At 33.2% G+C, this 26,840-nt stretch overlaps 1 protein-coding gene across 1 annotated transcript; it reads right to left on the bottom strand.

The window, feature by feature from the left end:
• Positions 1-26,266, bottom strand: LOC140055208 (importin-7-like). The gene is made up of 24 exons (XM_072100464.1): positions 26,119-26,266; positions 24,859-25,103; positions 23,297-23,455; positions 22,645-22,801; positions 21,587-21,676; positions 21,008-21,102; positions 19,994-20,064; positions 19,275-19,377; positions 18,445-18,590; positions 16,481-16,674; positions 15,902-15,991; positions 15,071-15,278; positions 14,512-14,630; positions 14,097-14,216; positions 13,343-13,409; positions 13,118-13,243; positions 12,161-12,258; positions 11,661-11,759; positions 11,240-11,460; positions 10,710-10,852; positions 6,061-6,194; positions 5,215-5,344; positions 4,589-4,705; positions 1-3,811 (listed from the first exon to the last, which is right to left on the bottom strand). Exons 1-24 carry the CDS (start codon positions 26,200-26,202, stop codon positions 3,729-3,731), a joined length of 3,099 nt encoding a protein of 1,032 aa, XP_071956565.1. The 5' UTR covers positions 26,203-26,266; the 3' UTR covers positions 1-3,728.
• Positions 26,267-26,840: the final 574 nt, after the last annotated feature.

The raw sequence follows: 26,840 nt of genomic DNA, 5'->3' as shown, positions 1-26,840 counted from the left end.
TAGATATATTGTGAAAGTTTATTAATTCATGGCACGATTTGTTGTACAATGATTTCTATCAAATAACAAAACGTATAATTAATTGGCCGCTTGCACGCATTTTATACGAAGTTGGGAATTACGTAATCTTAAAACTACATTTCAGGTAAACAACAATACGTCATATTTTGTCAGAAAACACCTAAAAGACACAACTTTAAAGCTATATTCACACTTGAAACGGAATACGTTCAATTTGTTATGATTTTCCATTGTTTAACATGAAGTAGTGATGACGTGTGAATGCAGCTTGGTTCCCAAGTGGAAGCAATGTAACAACGTAGGCACAACGTAAGTGAGTTGACCAATCACAAGCGACGGTTTGGATGATAAACCGCGCCGTGATTGGTCAACTTACTTTCGTTGCTCTTAATACGTCCTTGCCTTGCATCAAATTAAGAACCAAGCTTCAACGCGTGAACGTATCTCTACGAGATGTCGAAAACTAGACAATTAGTCAAACTTATATTTAGTTTTGCTTTAACATAATGTTTCTAGAAATGGGAGACTATACAGACGTTTAAAAATAATAATATTTTTGATACATTAATAAATTATAATTACACTAGTATTTCAACACATAAGGAACCTGAACTGAACACCAACAATTAAACAACATTATTAAATATGATATTAGAAAATTTAAATTTAGTGATTATGTCATATCCTATTGTTATGACGTTAATCGAAATTAAATTTCAGTCTTATTTTAGGAGCAAATACATTTTCCAAAGGTAGAAATTTCGCTGACATTAAAACAATTATTAGAATATACAGTAAAACACCCCTCAAATTCAAATTGACACTTTCAGGACCTAAAAAGTGTCCCCTTAATAGAGGTTTGCTGTAGTATTGCCCCCTCGTTCGTTTCACGGGACAAGTGTCCGCCCAATAGGGGTCTCCCAAAGGACGGGCCCTACTGCATTAGGGATGGCAATGAGACAAATGAACTTTGCTCCTTTTTCGTACTTTTTTAAAAAGAATATGTAGCCGCTGTAAAAATGAGTATCAATTTATTCAAAATAAACAAGTAAAATAATTTATATGCTTGAAATCTATTAGCAAACATTTACAAAGCAAGAATTCATATCACAATTTTTAAGCACTTTCTTTGGAAATCAGTCAATTACAAATTTGTCTGCATTCTTGAGTAAATAATCTATTGTATGGCACTCAACGCTGCCCATACTTCAGTTCGGAATGAAAATGAGGTAGGGGTTTAAAATCAATAATCAACATGCTATGGTAAGGAGTAAACATTTACATCACTGATAAGCTCTGTCTACACTATAAAACTATTTTGACAAAAAGTGTGATGTGCCCAAATATGGTAGTGATATGTCGACGCGTGTATTATCATGTCCATATATGGTCACATACAGTTTGATGGCGTAAACAGAGCTTAAGGGATGTGACCACAGGGGATAACTTTAAGGGCATGGTGTACATTTTTGGAAATTTGATTAAAAATACGTTTTTTGTATGAATCGGATCAAGACTAGAGTTTTGTCTCTGAACTTAGTATATTATTTTATAAATAAGAAGAGCATTTTTATTTTTGGTAGAACTTGATGATTTATACATAATTTAAGATCTAATACACCTTGTAAATGAAAAATTATATCTTTATCACCGTGAAGGTATTAAGTATTTAACATTATGATTCCTATGAATTTACAATTCATATTGGAGTAATGGAGTTAATATTTCATTATTACTAGCCGTAGCTCTAAATGTATTCACATGACCAAATTGACAATAAAAAACATGTATAAACAATATTAACTAGGCCTATATGCATGTTTGGATAACCAAATTAAACCATAGGCAAGTCATCATGTGACAAGTTTTCATATATAACTGTTTCCAATATGAAACCAAAACTCATCAAACCAAATACACCTACACTAAAACATGACCATGGCTTCAATAAAAGTTAAAGATCTGCAGTAAATTATGAATTTGATTGTTACTACAGTACTATTAAATGATAAAACTAGGCCGGAACAATTATGAGCTATACAGATCATAAATTTCATCTAAAAAATAAAATCGGCGGAAGTTCAACACCACAATCGCTACAAGAAAACATCTTGAACTATAAAATATTATTAATAAATGAAAAATGACAATTAATATTAATTCATCTGGATTTAATAGTCACAAAAGTAACTGACTTGAGAATTAAGCTGATTCTCGGTACCATGTGTATAATTTGTACAGTCAGTATCACATGTGACACGAGTATCATAGGTACAATGTATAATATATTGTGCATACATATGATACTGAACAGATACAGTTCAGAGAATCAAGTGTTAAAATTTAGTCAAGTTCGAGGTGGGCTTATTCTTGAGGACCAAAATATAGTTATTTTTTAGCTTACGATAGCTTTTAGCCTACAGTTACATTTTGAATTTTAAAATTTCATCTGAAAATCCTAATAATTACTTTGAATTTGCTATCAATTTATTCATTATGTTTGTTTTTTTTTAGTTTATTTGCTTTTCTACTAAATTATCATGAACGACCTAGTTAAACCAGGTATTCACCTTTTTTTCTATATCGCAACATACTAACCACAACGTTATATCAAGAAAGAAAAGAAATACAGTACACAATTGTTTTTCATTGGCTAGGTATTTGCTATGAAAAAACATATGGACTGAGCATGAGATCGAACTAGAACTTTTAAGAATCATAAGCAAGGATACAAACAACCAAGCTACAGTGCCACTGCAACAAGCATACGGATATGAAATGGAAATTTAAAAGAAATAAAATAAATGCTGGTATTACAAGGAAGCAATTCCAGTTTTATACATGAACTCTACCTTCATGTAAAAACATATTTACAATATGGTTATAACGGCAGATGATGGTATAATTCAGGACTGTTTAAGAAGTCAAAACACCTCCTTAAATCAGACACACAATTTAATCAATAGGTTACTGTATTATAAAATCTTTTTTACCAATTTATCTCACCTCAATAGCTTATCTTTAGCTTATTATTTATAACTAATTAAATATTTCAGAACTTGGTCGTAATGATTCGGTTAAAAACATACATATTTGTTTAGAGGTCTAGAAAAATTACCCAACAGACATAATAGTATTGTCAGATTTTACAATTCAGATGCCTTTAACACACATACAACAAGTGAAAAATATTTCAATTTTAGTTGTCATGTCTTACGAAACTCCAATGTAAAATGGTTACTTTATTACCCTTACATGTAGCGTCTATTAACAGTTCACTCGTCGTGTCTCCCACAATGCAACAGAATTTAGCTAACTTACAATCAGACTGCGAAATGTGAGAATAATTTAGGAATTATGTCAAAATTATTCTACTTCAGTTACTGCAGTAACTACATTTTTACTGCAGTAATGTACAATTTTGTTTCAATGTACAAGTTTTTTGGTGATAGCCACTGCAATAAAATGTGTATGTTCGTCCAAAAAAAAGGTATCTTAATTATCACACAAACAGGATTTAAAAAGCAAGTAGTTGCTGCAGTAACTGCAGTAGAATTCAACTGACACGGTCCATTACATCTTTTTGGACAGACACGTCTCTAGTTGCATAATAGTTACGCATCAAATAAAATTCCTCATCCTCTACTATAATTCATTAAACTACTATTTTATGAAGAAAATGAATATACCGTGGAGGGAAGGAGCATTTAGCTGTTGCCAAAATGAAATGATGTTGGAATTGCTGTGCTATCGAATTTGTATCCTCCACTTCGTTCGATTCTTTTAGATTCTGCAAATAAACACAAAAAATGTTTGTACTTAATATACGCTCTCAAATAAGTGTCCAGCCTAAGTGGGGAACTGTGACTTTCATACAACCCCCTTAACAACATCACATCACATTTTAGTATAGCATATCACTAGGCCTAGTGTTTGTTTTTCAATTTGTATACCATTGTCAGGGTACAATTGATAAAAATAGTCCTCAAAGTCCTTTTCCCATATACATTTTATTCTTTGCATTGTTTGTTAGGCAAGATAGTTAGATCATTACGACACTTGAGACTAAATAGCCGGCTTGTCTTGGTGGAACAGTATGGTGATGGTTTTTTTCTGTTCTGTTGTCTTGGATATTCAGTTATTTTTCCCCTACTTCACTAAGCACATTGAGACAACATTGTTTGTGAAACATACTATACAAATATATTAACATTATTAAACTGCTATACAAATTACACCAAGGAAGGGTTAGTGTTACCCAAAAGGTCTGAAAAATTTCTTTCTGGCTGTTTTACTTAGTCGTTTTTATTTTGGTTATCTTATTTCTCCATTGAAATCCAGCCACTGATACCCACAGCATTGTCATATTTTCAGTAATTGCCCTTTGATTGCTATACTAATAGTTTATAAACTCTGCTACACTATAAATCTTCAAATGTGATGTGCCCATATATGACCATGATAACATCATATCACTACCATATTTGTGCATATCACATTTTTTTTGTTTTGATAGTATAGACAGAGCTTAACAAACCCATAATAGAGGATCATATTTGTTTGTTACCTAATGCAAGTTTGCGTTGATCTGAGTAGAGGATAACTTGTTGTAGATCATTGCGGTGTTCTTCTGTGAGGGCATTCGTAAGAGCATTATACCATTCTGGATCACGAACCTGTAAATCTAAAAAAGGGATTTAATGTTCATTAATACAGTTAGGGGAAAAATGGCAAAATTGGCACTGGTCATGTTTACAAAACAATATACACTAACTTAATCACATAAAACTACTAGAATGTAGGAAGCCTTTTGTCGGTAACATTTATTATAATCTATTTAAATATTTATCACATTGTAGTATTTAATGAATCTACTATTAGGTACAAAACATATCTCAAAATTGTTAAGATTTTGACAACATTCACTTTCAGGTAAAAATGTAATAAGCTATTATATGGTGTAATAACATTTAAATTTATTTAAAGTTATTTGGTGTCAAAAATGTATTTTTAAATTTTATAAATTAATATTTGTGAGCTTTTTTTTCAGGACGGTAGGCCTGTGACAGTCACAAATTGAAACAATTGTCTAGGTCTGATAAACTACTGTACAGCATCCCAATGCTACTAACTCATGGCGGTCAAACCAAGGAGAGTGGAATCGAGAGAGAGAGAGTGCCTTTATATCCTTACTTTGCATGACTTGCTTAAATTGTTCATATTCATCAACCGTCGTCTCTTCGTCATCTAGTGTGGTGTTATAGCCTTCCAAGGCTGTCTCTTCGTAGGCCTCATCTTCATCAATTTCTGGTTTACCTTCCAGCTATAATGATAAATGACAACAAATGTTGCGTTTCTTAAGCTCTGTCTACACTTTCAAAATATTTTGACAAAAAAAAGTGTGATGTGCCCAAATATGGTAGTGATATGACATCATGTCCATATATGGGCACATTTTCACAGTAGCAACAAAATATTGTCAAATATACACATATAATAACTAGTGCAGCAAATTTCGATACAAATTTATGACTGTGAAATATTTTTAGTGCCTGCAAAAAATCTTTTATTTCACAATTTTGTAGTGATTAAGTGAAATATATTATTATTAGAGTACATAAAAAGTATATGGGTCAAAGTTGGGTCATGGTCATTATAGCCACTTGATAAAATAATACAGGGATTCTGATTCTAACACGTTCATTAGCAATGATGCTAATCAAAAAGCTCAACAGACACGCGATGAACCTGAAAATCACAGCTATTTGCTCTTTGTAGTGGAAAGGGTAGCAACATTTTTTTCTTTGCGAAACGATGGATACGCGCGAAGAAATTCGTCTAGTTGAAAATCAGCTTAGCAGGACTCTAAACAAACAATACATTAAGCTCTGTCTACACTATCAAACTGAATGTGACAACAAAATGTGATGTGTGCCCATATATGGACATGATATTACTCCCATATTTGGGCACATCAAAAATTTTTGCCAAACTAGTTTCGTAGTGTAGACAGTGTTTTAACATGACAATTATACTTACCGATTTTTCTAATTTTTCCATGTACTCTGCACCGTCTTCATCTATTTCATCTTCATCTGACTCCAAGACCTCGTCAAACTCATCATCATCCTCGTCTTCATCATCGCTATCTTCGTTTTCTACACTTATACGATCTAAAACATAAACAGGATCAATTTATATCATCAATTTAAATGAGGAGTTGGTACATATAGAAACTAGAAAGACACTCCGAGAGTGCATACCTCCGCCTACTGTAAAATTCTCCTACATAAGATTTCTCCGGTAAAAAAGAAATATATATATATTTGTGTGTGTCTGGCTAATTTCACTACAAGCATGTGTATGCGAGTTTGGTGTAATGGTTATGTAACAAGCCTTTCAATTAACAATAGCTTCAGTTGACTAACAATAGAACAGCAACGCGAAAATCAAACAAGTGAATTTGAAAAGAAATAGGTTTTTTAAACTACTCGCATCAAAAAACGTGCACATTAAATCAAATTATGTTTTGAATTTACAAATCACAATTTATAACTCTTGCCTCTTGTACAAAAATGAAGTTTTTTGGACAAGTAGTTCTCGAGAAAATGCAATTTTAGTTTATTTGTTACTGTAAGACTGCTCGCCGGCTTTTGGAAAATTCTGTCCTATCTTTTAACACTAGCAGGTCTAAATAGTATACTAAAAAAGTGGTCCAGAATTGGGACCATGGTCCCAAATGGTCCCAACATTTAATGGAATGGTCCTTGACCACATATCTATCCGTATATTCATTTTGTTAAAGATCTTGTAATTACTTTTTGAGTAATCCTGCTAACAAACAAACAGACAAACTAGCCTTCGCGCATAGCGCGATACTTGGCCAAATCAAAATTGGCCTCCTGACATTGATCCAATTTTCACCAAAAGTGTGTGTCTTATGCTGTGTGATTTAGGCTAATTTCACTACAATCATGTGTATACTGTACGAGTTTGGTGTAAAGGTTATGTTCAACTAACAATAGCTTCACTCGACTAACAATACAACAGCAACGCGAAAAACACACGGGTGAATTTGAAAAGAATTAGGTTTTTTAAACTATTCGCATCAAAAAACCTGTATATTAAAGCCCCATTCCCTACGTTTTTTAGATCTAATTTAAGATCACAAACTATATTTAATGTAAAAATAATACTATATGGTCCTATTGCGATAACTTTTTTCGTCTTTAAACTGTTAAAAATGTGAAAAATAAGTCGATTCTAATAATTATAGCAGCCCGCTATAAATCCCAAAATGCATTGCGCGCGGATTGATATTTTTGTTTTTCACCTGTAATTCGCCCACTTTTCGATCGATCGTGAGGCCAAAACAAATGGAAGACTCCTAACTTTTCAGAGAAAATACCGGGTTTTCCCCAATTTGTATCAACGGAGTCTGGCAAAAATAGAAAGACAATTAATGCAGCAACTATACAACGTCAGGCTAGGTATATAGCTCGCGTACGATGTTCGTACGTTACCGATGTTTACCAGCTAGGCCTACAAAACTAAGCCTAGCTAGGCTAGGCCTAAGACCGTCCACGAGAGGTCGATCGCCGCGAGCTACTTAGGTAGTGCATTGTTTCTCACTTTTTATCATAATTTACCATAAAACGTACATTTAAGACAAGAAATGACATGGTTTAATGTTTTTAAAGTGATATATAGGTATTATTTTCCAAAAAACGTCCAAAATTGCAGGGAAGGGGTCTTTAAATCAACTTATGTTTTAAAATTAGAAATCACAAATTATAACTCTTGCCTCTTGTACAAAAATGAAGTTTTTGGGAGAAGTAGTTCTCGAGAAAATGCAAGTTTAGTTTACTTGTTAATTTAAGACTGCATACCGGCTTTTGATAATTCTGTCCTATCTTTTAAGACTAGCAGGTCTGAAAATAATTTTTAAGTGCTCCAGAATTGGGACCGTGGTCCAGATTTTAACCAAAATTGGGCAGTGTCGTCCCTGCACCAGGTGACATGTATGGTAGTAAATTGGAGTCATTCGAATCAAAACTGTGAGCGCTAGAGTGATGACAAACAAACAAACACACAAACCAAACAGATCAACATACTTGGCCAATTTTCAATTTGGCCAAGTAACAAACAAACCCACGCGATCGATTACATATACCTCCTTGGCGGAGGTAAATAATACAGTAATAATAATAATAATAATAATACCAGATTTATATAGCGCCCTTTTCATGAGTAATCATGCTCAAAGGCGCTTTACAAGCATTATTACCCCAGTATTTTTTGGGATCAAACACGTATGGAAACATACTCCCATAATGCAGCCGGTAACCAGCGCAGTTGTGTCTAGATCTAACTGGGTACCCATTTATACACCTGGGTGGAGAGAGGCAACGTAAGTAAAGTATCTTGCCTACGGATACAAGCAATGCGGCGAGAGTTGGATTCGAACCTAGGTCTGACGATCGGTAGTCCAACGTCCAACACACTGCGCCACACGCCCACGTACAGTACGTACAGTAGAACCTCCTTTGGGACACGGCAAAGAACTTATAACACAAGAATCTAGCAAAGAACTTATAACACAAGAATCTAGCAAAGAACTTATAACACAAGAATCTAGCAAAGAACTTATAACACAAGAATCTAGCAAAGAACTTATAACACAAGAATCTAGCAAAGAACTTATAACACAAGAATCTAGCAAAGAACTTATAACACAAGAATCTAGCAAAGAACTTATAACACAAGAATCTAGCAAAGAACTTATAACACAAGAATCTAGCAAAGAACTTATAACACAAGAATCTAGCAAAGAACTTATAACACAAGAATCTAGCAAAGAACTTATAACACAAGAATCTAGCAAAGAACTTATAACACAAGAATCTAGCAAAGAACTTATAACACAAGAATCTAGCAAAGAACTTATAACACAAGAATCTAGCAAAGAACTTATAACACAAGAATCTAGCAAAGAACTTATAACACAAGAATCTAGCAAAGAACTTATAACACAAGAATCTAGCAAAGAACTTATAACACAAGAATCTAGCAAAGAACTTATAACACAAGAATCTAGCAAAGAACTTATAACACAAGAATCTAGCAAAGAACTTATAACACAAGAATCTAGCAAAGAACTTATAACACAAGAATCTAGCAAAGAACTTATAACACAAGAATCTAGCAAAGAACTTATAACACAAGAATCTAGCAAAGAACTTATAACACAAGAATCTAGCAAAGAACTTATAACACAAGAATCTAGCAAAGAACTTATAACACAAGAATCTAGCAAAGAACTTATAACACAAGAATCTAGCAAAGAACTTATAACACAAGAATCTAGCAAAGAACTTATAACACAAGAATCTAGCAAAGAACTTATAACACAAGAATCTAGCAAAGAACTTATAACACAAGAATCTAGCAAAGAACTTATAACACAAGAATCTAGCAAAGAACTTATAACACAAGAATCTAGCAAAGAACTTAACACAAGAATCTAGCAAAGAACTTATAACACAAGAATCTAGCAAAGAACTTATAACACAAGAATCTAGCAAAGAACTTATAACACAAGAATCTAGCAAAGAACTTATAACACAAGAATCTAGCAAAGAACTTATAACACAAGAATCTAGCAAAGAACTTATAACACAAGAATCTAGCAAAGAACTTATAACACAAGAATCTAGCAAAGAACTTATAACACAAGAATCTAGCAAAGAACTTATAACACAAGAATCTAGCAAAGAACTTATAACACAAGAATCTAGCAAAGAACTTATAACACAAGAATCTAGCAAAGAACTTATAACACAAGAATCTAGCAAAGAACTTATAACACAAGAATCTAGCAAAGAACTTATAACACAAGAATCTCCTGTTCTTCAATTTGCATTCAAAACACAGTATCAGAAGTACAGGGTTAAAAGGTCAAACTGGGCGACGCCATTTCACAGCATGGAGCAGCGCCCCCTCCAAACTAGGAAGTCAATTACTCTACCCCACCTAGAGTATTAGCAGATCCCCTCTATGATTTTGACTTTCTAATTTGATGCGGGCGCCCTACTCCATGGCTCACAATGGCGCCACCCATTAGCACTATTCTATCCCACAATGCCTTTCAAAATTGTTACACGCTTCGGACAAACAGGAGATTCTTGTGTTATAAGTTCTTTGGACACGGCTATTCAGGGGACACCTTTCAGTAAATGAATAAGGGGAAATAGAGGTTTCAACACTAGGGTCAGCCCCTATTCAGGGTACACCCTCAAAAGGGACCTTTTAATATTAGTGTTCTACTGTATTTCGAAATATGAAACTTCCAATGAAACAGAAAATTCATAAACCTACGCTCATGCTAGCCATTCACGTGTTCGCAAATGGCGATTGGAGTTGCCAACTGGCAAGAAAAAAAATTTCCTCTGAATAAAGTTTTCCGTAAACCAAAACAAAACCACACTACACAACAAACTACACATTTAATATGTATTTACCAAACAATTTGGCAATTTGCTTTAAACCAATTTTCTAAAGAATTTCCAATTTGCAGGAAATAAATCGGCAATCTTTTTGCCAGTTTTAAGAAAGCAAATTTGACCTTTGGGTGAGCATAGAACCGTATCCATTTGAAAATCATACAAAGCAAACAATATAATACTTACAGTCATAAACTCTCTGTAAGCCCTTGAAGAGCATTATAAGTGCAGGGAGGTAGTGTTGGGCACTGGCAGACACAGCTTCAGGCCTGTTAGGGAGCTCGAGAAGAGCTAGGAGTCCAAGTACACAAACCTTTCGGTCATGTAACCTAGTAAGATATCAATATATATATTTTAAAATGTACATCATCAATGTATACCAAACCTGGCAAAGAACAACGAAAATGCATTAACATTTGGAGATAGTACAGTATCTGCCAATACCTGATGCGAGCGTCAAATAATACATAAACATTTACACCAAACTTTAAATAAGATTTTAAAAAATGACAATTAGTTGCCAATACTTTAAACTCTCAAATATATAATGCCCCAGACTTGTCTAACACTAGCCTTTTTTGGCAAGCTCCAGTGTTTTTAGAGAGTAGACTGCATTTCTGTTATGAACACACAGACTCTTTAAGATTTGATGCATGTTGCGTTATGTTATAGTTGCACAAACAAACCGACAGACATATAACTATACTACCACCTACCCAAGGAAACAATCTGTATACTGTAACCACATCTTGACAAACCATAGCAGAGCAGGCTCACCAGTTGTCGGAACAACCACCTTCTCCAAGGTCTGTAAAAGAATCGTTGGATCGTAGTAGAGCGCCCCCACGATCACCTGAAGACACATCTGTTGAAGCTCGCTGGTTTTGATGTTACGCATTAACCTCTCCATGGCTAAAGTCACAAACGATGGTATGCACTACAAAGAAATACAATAATTAAGATTTAAGTAAATTTAAACTGAAATCATACCATAATGTTGTCAAAAACATTCTGCCCCAAAGGCTTTCAAGTCCCACGGAGATTTGAAATGACATACATACTGTTTTTAGTTCATGCATACCACACTAATTTCAATGAAATCTTAACTATAACATCATCCACTTGATAAAATCTCACCTGATCAATTCGACCTTTGTACTGAATGACAATGACCTCTAAGAGCTTCATAGCATGACACTCTGCATCCTCACCGCCATCGGACTCTTCAGAAATTATCTGGAAAACAACAAATAGCAATTGAAGATTTAAAACATTAGAAACAGCTACCAACTAAAATAAATAACGTATAGAAGGCAATGTTTGAGTTGGAGGCACTCCCGGGCCCAGTTTACGAGGATCTGACAAAGATAATTAAGTTAAGCAGGGATGTAGCAAGAGAAGTAATAGTTATAATTATAATTAAAAACTTATTAGTGGGTGGGAACAAAATAAAAGAAGTACTTTCATGGTGAAAAACGTGGAAGGTGGTGTCCTGCTTACCTTTGCCCAATACATCCATGGTTAAGAAGGGGCTAAGCTAGATTACATGTTATCCATTATTTTATAGCCCCTTCCCATATTACACTTTCACAGCCTTGTATACAATAGATTACATATTATACATTTACTAGAATTACCTTTTTACACATGTTGAAGATACTTTCAATGTACACAGTGTTTGACAGGAAGGTCTGTGGATCAACTGTGATGTAGTTGTGTAATGCAGGCATCATTTCTATATTAAAAAAAAAATGATTTACTAGAATTTATATCTTGCCAGATGGTATGGTAGTTTCAGTCTGGGATAGGCATTTTTTCCAATTCTTGTATGATAATGATCTGAAGTTTATAAGCAATGACTATGTTTATGATGGCCGGTTGTGAAAAAGAGAATTAAAAACATGATTTAAAAAAAAGTGTGTAGATCATGTAACTATTGATTTTATACCTATGTGAGAGCATGTGGTGCAGTATGTTGGACGTTGGACTACTAATTGTGGAATCGTGAGTCCGAATCCAAAGCTTGTCGCGTAGCTTGTGTACTTAGGCAAGACACTTTACTTTGCCTCTCTCTCCACTCAGGTGTACAAATGGGTACCTGATATATTTTAAAACCCAACTGTGCTGATTACTGGCTGCAATATTACAGGAGTACGTTTTCAGACGTATTTGATCCAAAACATTACTGGGGTAATAATGTGAAGCATTTAGAGGCTTTGTGCATTAAGTGCTATGTAAGATCGATGTAATATTATTATAATTACCTACAAAAAATGTTTCTTTAGTCTAATATCTGTCTAAGGTAAATATATTTTTTGTATATAATATATAATCTTGCAGACAGATAAATTAAGTTGATTTTTAACCTCCTCACTGGAGGTAATTATTAAAGGCTGTAATATTCATATTTTAAAAGAATTGTTCACTTTCTACTTCATAAAACTCTGTCTACACTATCAAACTAGTTTGACAAATAAGGTGTGATGTGCCCAAATAATATGGTAGTGATATGACATCATCATATCCATATATGGACACATCACATAAAGTCTGATAGTGTAGACAGAGCTTAAGCCCTTTCAAAGTTTACTTACCTAAGAAATAATCAAAGCCATCATTGCTGAACATTTCATAGACCATTGGAAAGACTTGCCATAGAGGGGGTGATATATGTGTACAAGTCATGCTGAAGATCAGTGATAAAACCTCCTCATAGAAATCTACAAAAATGTTTTCAAAGATTAATTACCAAGCTAAGATAAGATATATTTTAACTTTAAATTATAGTGACAATTATTAATAATGAAAGTGTAGCCTACCAATGACTTGCTGTTGCAAAATAACCCGGACCACTTGTAACACTATGCCTTCTAATTGCAGCATTATCTAAATAAAGAAAATATGTTAGTATTATAGTTAAAATAGGTATACTGTATATAGGTATATATTATTTAAATTTTTGATTCCCTACACAACCTCTTTGTGACACAGTTTTGGTCAGTAGAATTCCTTCCACTTTAAGACCCAACAAAGAGTTCCCTGAATAAGATTGCCAAATTTGAAACAAATCTCTTTTCCTTTATTCACTAGAAAGTGTTCCCTTACTAATCTGAATAGGTGTGTCCTGAATAGGAGGTGTTCTATTGTGAGGCTAGTATATTATCTTGTTAGGATATGACTAATACCCCTTTCACACCAAAACTCTGCAGTGATCTCCAGAGGCACCCCAGGGTTTGTGACCATTCAAAACGTTGAGAAACTCTGAAAAGACCCCATTCACAGAAACCTAGCAACACCGGGGGTTTTAAATAAAATAAAAAATACTGCCCTCTATTTTGTTTGTTTTCATAGCAATGATCATTGTTTGATTTACTTTTTACACCAAAACACTGGGGCGACAACTCCGGAGTTTTGCTTTTGGGATTGAAAGGGGTATTTAAATAAAGAATATATACTATTATATAATTCAACTTTGTTGCAATAAATTTATCTTGATTCACAAACTGGGGAAATACTGGAATAAAACACTTTGCTACATATATACTGTATATATATATATAAAGAATGCCTTACCTCTTTGTGATCTTCCATGACATTTAATAGTGTTTCTATTGTGTTCAATATTCCCATTGCTGTTATCGCCTTATCATCTGAAGGATCATCCCCATCCACAACTTGAGTAAATGTTGCCGCCTATAAACAGGATATACAGTATAAAAAATCATTGATTTTTATTGTGTTGATGCAATATCGATAATCACATCATTAGTTAGGCTGTTAATTTTAAAAGGTACTTTGTATTGAGAATTTAACATTGGCATTGGTGTCTCATTAGTTGATACATCTGTATTGTTTGTCAGTTTGTGTTGTCCATTTTTTACCAATGCATTGATTTTATTCTTTTGTAAGAAAGCCATCTTGGCATATAGTGATATCAACTACAACAAGTCCGAACTGCAACATCAATTCCCACATTTTGATAACTTACTAAATGTGTTGTGATGTCAACCGCAATGGTCGTCACCTCGTCACAATAAGTACATATCAGTTTCTGCATCACGTTTGTCAAGTCATCATTCTCCGTCTCTCTGATTACGATTAACAAGGCTGAGTAAATAGAAAAAACAGTTTGATCAGTCTATGAACTGTTGTAAAGGTCTGTCTACACTATCAAATTTATGTTTTAAAAAAATGTGATGTACCCATATATATCACTACCATATTTGGGTACATCACACTTTTTTTTGTCAAACTAGTTTGATAGTGTAGACAGCGTTTTAGCATTTTAACTGGAAGTGTACTGCTTTGTTTTTAGATTTGCTGAAAAATATAAAGTTTGACTAATCTATAAAGCGCACAAAATATTTAGTCTTCACCAGCAATAGTCAAGTGGCCAAATATGCATAGAACAGGTGTACTGAAATGTTTATTGCATAATTTACAGGTGTAATTGCATAACATTAAAGCATTGTTTATTATCCTATAATAATTTGTTGAAAATAATAATTTAATATTTTACTAAATTGGATTTGTGAACTATTACTGACCTTCGATGACCTCTTTAACGTGGGGCTGGATGTAATCCTTGGCTTTCTCATTACTGGTGATAAGCATTTGTAAGGCGATGGCAGCTTCGACTTTCACAGGCATCTCTTTGTCAAGGACGAGAGATTGGCGGGTCAGGTCAAGTGCTGATTGAAGGTTCTTGTCATTTTTAAACCGTACTTCGGAGAATGTGTGAATGACATAGTTGGCCTAAAAAAAAATTGTGATGAAGTTGTTTATATTGCTTTCACCACAAAATAACATTTTTTATACGTATCATTTATATATCTGTAAATAGTATATTTAGATACAGTGATAACACTTGCATTCAAAATAGTGCTTTTTAGATACAGTATAACATTGTTACATTCAAAATAGTACTTTTTATATACAGTATAACACTATTACATTCAAAATACTGCTTTTTAGAAACACGATAACACTATTACATTCAAAATAGTGTTTTTTAAGATATAGGATAACACCATTACATTCAAAATAGCAGTTTTTAGATCAAATATAACTACAACATTTACATTCAAGAGTTAAATTGCAAATTATAGAATTATACACTTTTAAAACTGTGGAAATTACACACTCTGGTGTTTTCTTTGACATATTCCCAGTATAAACTCCAGAGTTGTTCTATGTGGTGTAAATAGGGTATAATACAGAATATGCGTGCGAGAACTACATTAACTAACATTTCTGAGACATTAGCATTTAAGATACATGTGCACAATGATGACTAGGTTTGTTTTATTTCGTCAAGGGTATTACAATATTACACTACTTTAAACATTATTGTAGCAATAGAATTATTTAAAGCTCACCCTTGCTCTCATGTAGCCGTGTTCACTTTTAAATTCAGGAAGAACATGCGATACCAACATATGTTCCATTCTATCTTTGTACATTTTTTTCTATAAAAAAACAAATAAAAAAACAAACATTAATGTTATGTAATCATTGACTGCAGTTAAACACTTAATTAAGGGTTTTGGTGTTTATACCCCCATTAAGTGGATCTAACAAAGTTTCACCTTTAAGCTCTATGCTATTGCATTTGTATATTTTATATACCGTAATAAATTAAAAAAAAAAAATATGTGACAAAAAAATGGGATGTGCCCATATATGGACATGATGATCATGATCACTACCATATTTGGGCATATCACTACCATATTTGGGCATATCGCTACCATATTTGGGCACATCACATATTTGTCAAACTAGTTTAATAGTGTAGACAGAGCTTTAGCATAGGGTGTCCTGTATAGAGTTGCAATAAAGCGTTCTGGATAGGGTATAAAATCGTGCCTGAATAAATTGAAATTACAGCTTACACAATTTTGAGTTCTTGCAATGATCAACTAAGTTCAAGGGATTGATAAAAACTAGCCTGATACCTTAAGTAACAATTCTGCCATTGATCCAACCATATGTAGTGCGCCATCTTTCTGTCGTGGACCTACACCAGGTTGTGTCAGTACATTCATACAGAATCCCATTGTCTTCTGCAGCACCTCTTTTCTTTTTGACGCAGCTGACTGCAGCACGGTTTGTGCAGCAGTAACAGGAGAAATGAAATCTTCAAAGACATCTGGAAAAAAAAGTTAATAGATGCATTTTCTGGACATTTTATAATTGCAAATGGATTTTCAATATTCAGGCATGAATTTTAAATATAATACCCGATTAATTGTACATAAATAATTTATAATAGAAATCAACACGAAAAAAAACATGAATTTCCCTTAAAATGGTAAAATACAAAATTTGGCAAAATTCTGCTATAAAAACCAGAAAGACCTTTTTTTCAGTAGTTAGGTAGTTTAACCTAATGTAATAACATGTCTGGTGACTCCCTAGAAGGATAAAAAAGATGGTGGATATACGGTGGATAATTTTTGCTATAGCATGAAAATAAAACAATGAAGTTGAATAAAAAAACTAGAAATGTAAAATTTAAGTTATATTACCTATATTTAGTCATCTGATAACATTATTTACTACACCGTTTATTTTTCATAGTATTTTAAAATGCTCTCTATTTACAAAATTTGTGTACAAAAGAATAGAGATTTTACTGTGTAATTTGAACTATCCCCACACTGATAAGGAAGTGCTTATCTTCAACAAGCTCTTGTAACACATATAAAATCCCAAAAATTATGAAACATAGTGGAAACTATAGATCAATAATTATTGGAATGTATGATCAATAGAAATTTTTTTGCCTGCACCTGGCCTTTAATGTTAAAGATACAATCGATTGTTTAAACTATTGGATATAGGTTTATTTGAAAGGTAAATTATAACACTTGCTCATTTGCTCGTTCAGAGTACTTAATGGAAAAAAATATTCTCAAATCAAAAGTTTGAAATCAAAAAGTTGTTTTATTGACTACTTTAATAGTAAACAAGAAATATTTCTTACAAAAATCGCTGCTCGACATTTTAAAATTAATCATTGTTCTTTCTTTAGATATATTTATGATTAATTATTAAAAAGATGTCCTTTAATCGCAAAAATACATACAAATCAAAGATAGTTCTTTAATTATGAATCGAATGCCCATTTAAAATTGGTCAATTTTGAACTTTAAATTAATGTGCTGTGTGTGTAACCTCAGCCTGTTGGCATACAACTGAATACCCTCTAGAGACAACGTGACTTCATGGCCGTACAAGTGAGAAAATTCTTCCCAGTCTGTTGATTCGCGTCAACCAATCAAAGGGCGAGAATCCAAAATCGTTCAGCCGTGAGCCTTCATAGACTCTCTTTTCCCAGACGTTTTTTGAGTCCAGCAGCTGGGATCTATAAATTATAGTCGAGTTTACAAAGTCGTAAAACTGTCGACCTTAGATACTATAACTGCTGCTTGCTTTAGCTTCTGAATGAGTAGTCCCCATGGGACGTAGCGGGCTAGAGCAGCAGCGTGAACAAAATCAACCACTGACTACATAAAGATGTATTGTCCCCAAAAAACATGAGCAAATATCATTGAATCATACTTTGAATAGGTTATTTTGTAATTAATCACTTCTGTGGACAAAAAAATTAAAATAAATGTTTTATAAAAAGACAAAATAAACAGTTTAATTCAACAATAACCCATTGAAATGTATTTACCTGAAAAACTGTAATTTAAAACAAAAAAAATGGGCAAATTGGCTGTCAGCCAATGGTTTTTTTGTTGAACTTAACCATTTATTTTGTCATTTTATAATTGAAAATATTTTGTTTCCATTTTTTCCGGAAGTGATTATCTTTATTAACACTACAAAATAACCTATTCAAACGTTAAGTTTAAAAAAAAGTAGGTGATGATGAGTTTGCAATCTTTGTACCTCAAATGATGTCACTTACCAAATTTCATACGGATGTATTCATATGGGTCGTCATTCCAAAGTTCATCGTCCTCATCTGTGTGACACATAAGGGGGAAGATGATATCTTGAATCAAGATTTGCATGTGACCCTTCATGATGTTCCATGACTTGGCATGTTTCACACTGCAAAGCAATCAACAATTATATGGGGTAACTATCACTTGAAAATTTCTATTAATGGCTTGCATAATATTGTCCAGAAAGCAGATTTCACTCTAGGATTTACAAAATAGGGATTGATGGTTCTATGTAACATAATGGTTAGGACATTGACTTTGGAAGCTGAGAAGTTTAAGACTCATTACTAAAAGCTGACAGTGCAATATACATACAGTTGTTGAAATAGAAAAAAAACGCATGCTATGATACAAAATCCATAGATAAAAAGACAAGGATTGACAAGTGAGTGGCCAAGTGGAACCGTAATTACGTAGCCATAACACCAGCAAGGGTTCAAGGCTCACTCGTTCCTTGGTTCTGGTGGTAGAACAAGTTTTCTCGGATGAGGACTGTAAACCTTGGGTCTAGTGTACACATCTAGCTCATGTACACTTTAAAGAACTTAGTATATCTTTCAAGACGAGTAGGGGTTACTCCAGTGTACTAGTACACACACAGCCACTGTCACTCACAGCCACTTATCATAACTGGGCCCTCTGGGAGACCAGTCTTTGACTGAAGAGGTCACCCAGTATAAATAAATTAAATAAAGGATATACTAAACATGTTAAGTAGTGTTTAATGCTTGTGTTGGTGTATTTGGCATAATATTATATCAGCTCAATGTCGACCCAATGCAATACTCACCCTGTGTTGACATAGTTAAGGGACTGTTGTAGGACCCTTGGGGATATGTACTGCTGCTGTCGATACTGATCAAGAACTTTCAATAACGTTGTTAGGATTTGAGCTAAATTAGACAAATTGAGAAAAAAGAAAACAAAAATGAACATGTTTTATGAATTTAGAGATTTACAATATTGATAAGGAAGGAAAACATTATAAATAATATATTAAACAATATTATAATAACAATGACGTGATTATTTCTAGCAGGAAGTTATGCTTTAAGTTACGTTCACACTGGGCCTATTTTTGTTTCGATGCGCAGAGAAAACTCTGGGTTACACTTTTCGATCACACATTTTAGCTGTTTTACTTTATCGTTTTGATTTAACTTTTTGCTTATTTTATTTTGTATCTCCATTGGGATCCTGCCACTGATACACATATGTAATTTCAGTACTTTGCCTTTCGATTTATATTCTTACTAAAACACTACACATATTTTTAAAATTTGTAATCAGGCAACCGGAGCCAAATGTATATGAATGTAGCTTAAAGCTCTGTCTACACTATCAAACTAGTAAAAAGTATGATGTGCCCAAATATGGTAGACAAATGTGCATGTGATATGCACATCATGTCCATATATGGGCACATCACATTCTCACATATAGTTTGACAGTGTAGACAGAACTTTAGCCATGTTGTACTGTAGCTTGGTATTTAAAAACTCAACTTACGTGAAAATGTTTTGAGATACCATTCTGAGAACTTATTGTAATCTTTGATAACATTACCAGGACTACCATATCTATAACAAAAAATGTACAAGACAAAAATGTCATATTGAGTGTGAAAATAGTAAAAAATACGACTTTAGATCTTGGCGGCTGGATTGACCACAAAATCTTGCAAGCTCCCTTAGGACAGTTTTTGACCTAAATTACCTTGACCAAACAAAATCTAGACCTTGAAGGAGGAAGTCGGAAACCATAATCAAAGAAAAACTAAACAATTTTTATTTCACAGGATGTCATCAAAACGGAAATGAATAGGTATTTTAGATACATAAAAGGCAATTGAATAATTTATTATAATTTATAATAATAATAATAACACAGGCGCACATTTTACTAGGCGTATTGGGTTTTTTCATTGCTCGTATAAATTGGTATAAATTCAATTCAAACTAATTTGTCCATGTTTTGCTAGAAATACGAATTTTTAATTTGATAATGCTGTTTCATTAAAGATATATTACCCCTCTAAATTTTTTTTTTTAAATGCCATTTTAATGTCACATAATAGTTATTCCGTTTGTCCAAAAAGTGAATAAAAAAAACAATTATTACCTGAAAAAAATGTAATTGAAAGCAAAAAACACTTAAATTGTCAGTCAGACAATGGTTTTTGGTTAAAATTAAAAGTTTCTTTTGTCTTTTAATAAGTGAAATTTTGTTTTTTTACAGAAGTGAATAACTTTATTAAAAATGCCCTAAATGGCATATTTCAAGTCTGATTTTATAAATCTTAATTTTTTTCTCATATTTTGGGGGGACAATACATCTTTAAGAGAATGTAAAAATTGGAAATGTTAGTTAGTACAGGCCAATTTATTTTTCTGATAGCCAAATGAAGCTTCACTCTTCTCAAATTCTGTTGACACATGTACCATAATTACAGTAGCCCTATCAGTCATGTAATCTGGTTGGTTGGGTTTATCATCACTAACAATACCACCCAAGGGGATTTACCTTTCAAACATTCTGGCCAATATGTGCAATGCCCATTTCTTAGTCTTCCACCAAATTAACTCTGGTCTGTCATCTACAAGAACCTGTGATGTTTCCTGTATAATAGTAAAAATAATAAGATTCTTATATTAGAACAATAAAGATTCTAACAAAAACTCCCTCTAAATAAATATTATTTTTCCATATTCAAGGTTTTTCTAGATTGCAAATAAAGTTAATTTGTACAAATAATTTAATTGTAAGCACAAAACACTGATTGACCTACTCTATAGGTGTTCTTGAATATATGGGGAGTTGTGGTTTACATAAGATTATACTAGTTTATCTATCATTGTGGGAGAAGTGTGGCGCAGTGGTTTGAGGATTGGTATCTAGAGGTTGTAGGTTCAAGCTCCGGTCACCAGACTCCACATTGTTCATTCCCACCTTGAGGTAACATTTTTTTTACCTGTATGTAGATGCTAGCAAACAAGCTTTACCTTTAATCTCTGTTATGAGAACTTAAATTGCTTATAGGGAAAAAGGGTATATTACTGTGTAGGTAAGAGTGCATTTGAAAAATGCAATGATTTTTATTACCGGTGGAATTTCCGCCTCGACAATCTCTTGAAAAACCTTCATCCACTTGGTGAAGATCTCTTCATTGATCAGATCCAATGGCAGGAAGTACTGTTAAGATGGAAATATTTTGTTTTTATCTTAAATACAGTAAACATTTAAAAAGATATAAAATAGAAACAAGTAACAAATTAATATTAAAATGAAGGCGTGAAAGTAGGGAGGAATCAATTAAAGGAAGTAGGCAGATGCCAGAGAAGATAAAAATCTTGAGTTGGGCCAGCTAACGACATTGAGCAACCAGAAACAGCGAATCTAAGACAGCAGATCATGGCGATGTACTGAAATCGATTCACAAAGATATTTATTTTTAAGGAAGTTTTAATATTTTGAGATGAGGTACTGTTTAAGTTTAAAAGAAAAGGTTTTCTCTTTTTTTAAATATCTCAATATTTTATAATACTTTGTTTTCACCAAATTGCCCTAAAGCTCTGTAACACTACAGTATCATATTAGTTTGACAAAAAAAGTGTGAATTTCCCAAATATGGTAGTGATGACATCATCATGTCCATATACTGTATGGGCATATCACATTTTTCTTGTCAAAACAAACTTTGAAAGTGTAGACAGAGCTTTAAACAATGACAGTGTAGTAAAAAGGCATACCAATATTTCACACTTATACCTTTTATATCTAAAACCATTTTTTCCATATGTTCCTACAGTACAGTATAACATACTCACAAATTATAATTTAGGGGTGAGAGTACTGCACAGTAATTTACTAATGATAGGTAATTTACTGTATAAATAATAAATAAACATGCTCTCCACAAGCGTTCATTGTAGCAAAAACTGCATAATATATATCTACTGTATGACACATCAATAAAATGTAATCATTTATACAAACAATTTTAATGTATTAAATATGACGGAAAATTTTAAATTCAGTAATAACATAAGATGTCTGCTAGCTACATTTTTTTTTTTTAGGTTAACGTTCTACGAGGTCAACGACATTTAACAAGATTGAAGGCACATGATGTGGTCAAAAGCTTTATTTATTGTGTGTACCTGTGTAAGAGCGTAGAAGATCTTCAGAATCTGTTTCTTCATGTGCATCGCCGCTTCCGATTGGTCATGCTTCAAGAGCATTACGCAATCATACATCAATGGCTGAATGAATTTTATTGCGTGGTTCAGTGGTTCTCTTTCATTTGGTTTCTTATATCTTTCATGAAAAAAATTATAAAATTGTTATAGAACCAATACAAGTTGCAATTAAACGTGCTGGAAATGGTAAAGAAATACAGCAATATTGGCTAAAACTCTTATTGCACAACATGCAGTCTAAACATCTACTTTAATTTATCAAAAGCCACAAGTAGCATTATTGTCCAATCATAACAGTGGAAGGAATGCTATCTGCCATAAAGCTTTTTTTTTTCCCACTAGTTTTACCTGGTGATTGGTCAAATTACTTTGACATTGTGCATCTGAGTGGGAACCAATCTTATTAAGCTACAGTATCATTCATTCCCCTATAGTTTGATTAGTTTTGTTTGATTTCATCCTTATATTGTTGATGTTCTCTACTGAACTACTTAGGATATCAATGCTTTAGCACTGAAAGTGTCATTCAGTATAAAGACAGACTAAATAAATAACTTCTGATGAGTATTTTAAAAATAAGAAAACGTTTAAAAAACTATTTATGTACACTCACTCATAGTTTTTGACAAGTTGGTATACACCGATGAGGGCGCCATACCACGCATTTAGATCCTTTGATTGTAAAACATGTATAGTCTTTTGAACGATGCCTGTCCATCTACCTGGGTAGTCATGTTTTAGAATGTTTCTAAGACAAACCGCAAGTTGAACTCTAGAAATAAGTTGATACATGAACAAATTAGCTAATTCTAAAATGTATATTAAAAGTGATTTGATGAGAAAATACAGAAAAGCCAGATACTACTTCTGTAGGGCGCTTTAGACGACTGGTAACCTACAGTAGGAACAGAGCTAGGTTATGTCAATGTGGCCCTTGAAACCACCAAAATCAATGTTTCAATCCTCCGCATGCGCACAATAAAGTGACTGACATTATTACAGTAGCCTAGCCTACAGTATCAAAAGCCTACTGTTTGTTGCCATCTACAGAAGAATACAATTTTGAAAAGGAATGCATGAGATGCATAGGGACTATACAAGCTTCAACAACTGAAAAAAAGTATAGAATACATCATCAGTAATTGACAATCTACAGTGGGGCAAGCCGAAAAACACTTGGCCTGTCACACCAAAATCAGTCCGGGCCAAAATCGGTCCGGCGGACCAGTTTTGGCTGCCAAAATCAGTCCGGGGGACCATTTATGGCTGCCAAAACCTGTCCGGCCGGACCAATTTTAGCCGCCAAAACTGGTCCGGCCTGGATAAAGTCAGTCCGGGCAGTAGGACTGTTTTTGGCCGCCAAATATGGTCCGGTCTTACAAATATATGGTGCGCAAAATGAGTCATAATGTATATATCATTAAAAAAAAGGCCATGATTAGTCATTATTGAAAACTACGGGGATTTATTTGTTATTTTAATATTATAAATTAAGCCTGTTTTTTTTATTATCATTATTAGTAGTAACTCATCAATAATTAATACTAATTGTTAAGCTTTTTGTATACAATATGTATCTCTGTCTGTTTTTAATCCATTTTTTCTTTTTTAACATCTTCGTTTCCCCATTATGGATGTTAAAAACAATTTAATTTATTAATTATTTATGGTTAATCAATCAATATATCAATTCAATACAATTATTATAAAACAATTATCCAATATTGATTAGGCTGAGGAAGGAAAAAGGCCTCAATCATAAATAAAATCTAGCTGGCAATATCAGCGTCTCATACCCGTTCATGTGAGTGTGTGGCAGGCCGAAATATGAGTGAACACCTAAGTCATGTTTTTAGATAAAATACATTTATTTATAGTATTTATCCGACAAGATAACTTACTAATATATATCATGGGATATTTTTCTAGCCACAAACAACTTAAAACAGCATCATAGGCCTAGTAATTCAATTAAAATCGACAGAAGAAAAGCCCGGACCGATTTTGGCAGTGGCGGACTGCTTTTGGCCACAATTGTAGAGCCAAAACTGGTCCGGCCGGACCGATTTTGGCCCCGGACCATATTTATCGTGACAGGCCCACTGCTAACTTAAACGTAGTGTTCATTTTAATTTTGATCAGCTGTTGAACATGCACGGCCATATCCACACTAACCTTACTAGTTCCGGAGCTCTAATAATTGCCTCTATGATGTTTTCCCTTATGAGAGCACGGTCGTTCTCATGTATGCTGAACAACACCTCCCTTGGGTCTGCTTTTGGGTCTGGCTCGCGTTCCTGCCAGAACTGTACTATCATATTCTTAAGGTAAATGACTCCAGCCTGGCGGACGGGAAATTGCACCTCATCTACCATTACCACTTGTAAAAGGTGGGGAGCAAACCCTATGATCTTGTGAATCTATAAAAAAAAAGCATGCAGCAACAAAAAAGTTAGAATGGTCATAAAATAAATGTTTATAGTACAATACTTTACACATGGTTAGGTTGATTTTACTCACCTTCTATAGTGAAAAGAATACCAGAAGTTAAATTTATCAAAACCGAGACCAAGAAATACATAAAATAAACCAAATAGGTTTTTACATTAAACATTTTTTCAATACAACTGTCCGTTAAGGAGTTATAAATTTGTAAGTAACCAAAAATTTTCTTTTTTTGGCAATAAAAGTTGAAAGTAAAGTAAATATGCTCGACATGCTATATTATTTTTGCATTGGTTGCGCTTCCCTGCATAGCATTTGTCGTATTCGATTGGGAACTTTCGTTGCCAACGTAAAGATTCGTTGAGTACTTTTTGTATTCGAATTGTAAATTTGTGCTTAACAGAAAGTCATTTGAATAGAAAACGTTGACAACCAAAGCTTTTTCGTTAAGAACAATCTCAGAAGTACTCAACATAAAAACTACTCAACAGCAGTACACTCGAATACGCCAATTGTCATCGATCGTTTCGTAAAAAAGCTGTAAATAGTAATTAATAGTGTTGGATAACTAACGCTGAGGCATCTCAATTGTCTTACAAGAACATAATATATTAAACTTTTAATAATAATATATAAATATTAAATTACGAAAATTAAAAAATTAATTTTTTTATATTATATTTATAATATAAAAAAATTAATTTTTTAATTTCACCTTATTAATATTATATAAACATACTAATTACTATAGTACAGCCCAACAATATTTATTAATGTTACTTGCATAAAAATGGTAAAAAATAAACTTGTTTGAGTAATTTTATTCAGGCTAGGCCTAGTTTAGTCTCTAAAATGTGATTGCCATTCCGATGATGATTCATCATCATCCCACACTTAAAAGGTAGACTTCACTCAAGCATTTGGCGAAGCTAGGCCTAAAACAGGTCATTTCCATCATAACATTAACACGTCATATGTGTAATTCTTTACCTCATTTAATTGTTGTTCGGCAGATTCACGTGTGTCAGGATGTATAGTTCCCTGTAGGATTTCTACAATTTTTTTAAAATCCATTTTTTTAGTATTTTTCAAACAAAATAGAAGAAGAATTCATTTGATACAACACATGTGTAGCAAAAACCCGGCGCGAATGGATTCGTAAGTGCATGTTGATGAGCATGCGCAAACCAGACGTTGCTGTGACGCAATATACCATTTTTACACTTTTGTGTTTAAATAATAGAATGCAATTTTAATGACACAGAGAATATTCACTTTTACCCAATTTAGATCGATAAATTATATGAAAAATCCGCATTTAAACAACAATCAAAATTAGCCCGGTTTTCTAGACGTTTTGGATATTATACAAGAGTTTATTTTGTCTCTTTTTAGCTCAAGTATAGGCCTATTAAATTTTTTTCCCATTAAAACTACAAAATGGGCCTATAAATACAAAATAAAAGATTTATTTTATTATATATATACGTATTTTTATTGTTTTGGGTGACTACATACATTGTACGGTGTTTCTCATATACCAGGATCAGACGTTTTCGGCCCGAGTCAGAAGATTATCAGGCATGGTTTTTTTATGTCTATCAATTAGGCCTAATGTTTTTCTTTTTGGTGAAGGTGAAACATAGGGGACTAACCAGAAGAGCATGCTTGTTTGAGAATAATTTACCTGAAAAAAAATAAAAAACTAGTCA

This window comes from Antedon mediterranea, chromosome 7, assembly GCF_964355755.1.
Source record: "Antedon mediterranea chromosome 7, ecAntMedi1.1, whole genome shotgun sequence".
In the NCBI taxonomy this organism is placed as follows: domain Eukaryota; kingdom Metazoa; phylum Echinodermata; class Crinoidea; order Comatulida; family Antedonidae; genus Antedon; species Antedon mediterranea.
Note: the sequence above shows the minus strand (reverse complement) of the source record. Positions and strands in the feature narration are given on the sequence as shown.

Coding starts and splice junctions, on each gene's coding strand:
- LOC140055208 (XM_072100464.1), bottom strand. CDS start 26,202: ATGGATTTTAAAAAAATTGTAGAAATCCTACAGGGAACTATACATCCT. Junction 15,279..15,901: donor ACGGCTACATGAGAGCAAGG/GTGAGCTTTAAA, acceptor ATTTTTTTTTAG/GCCAACTATGTCATTCACAC. Junction 14,631..15,070: donor CGTTAAAGAGGTCATCGAAG/GTCAGTAATAGT, acceptor CTATTTACTCAG/CCTTGTTAATCGTAATCAGA.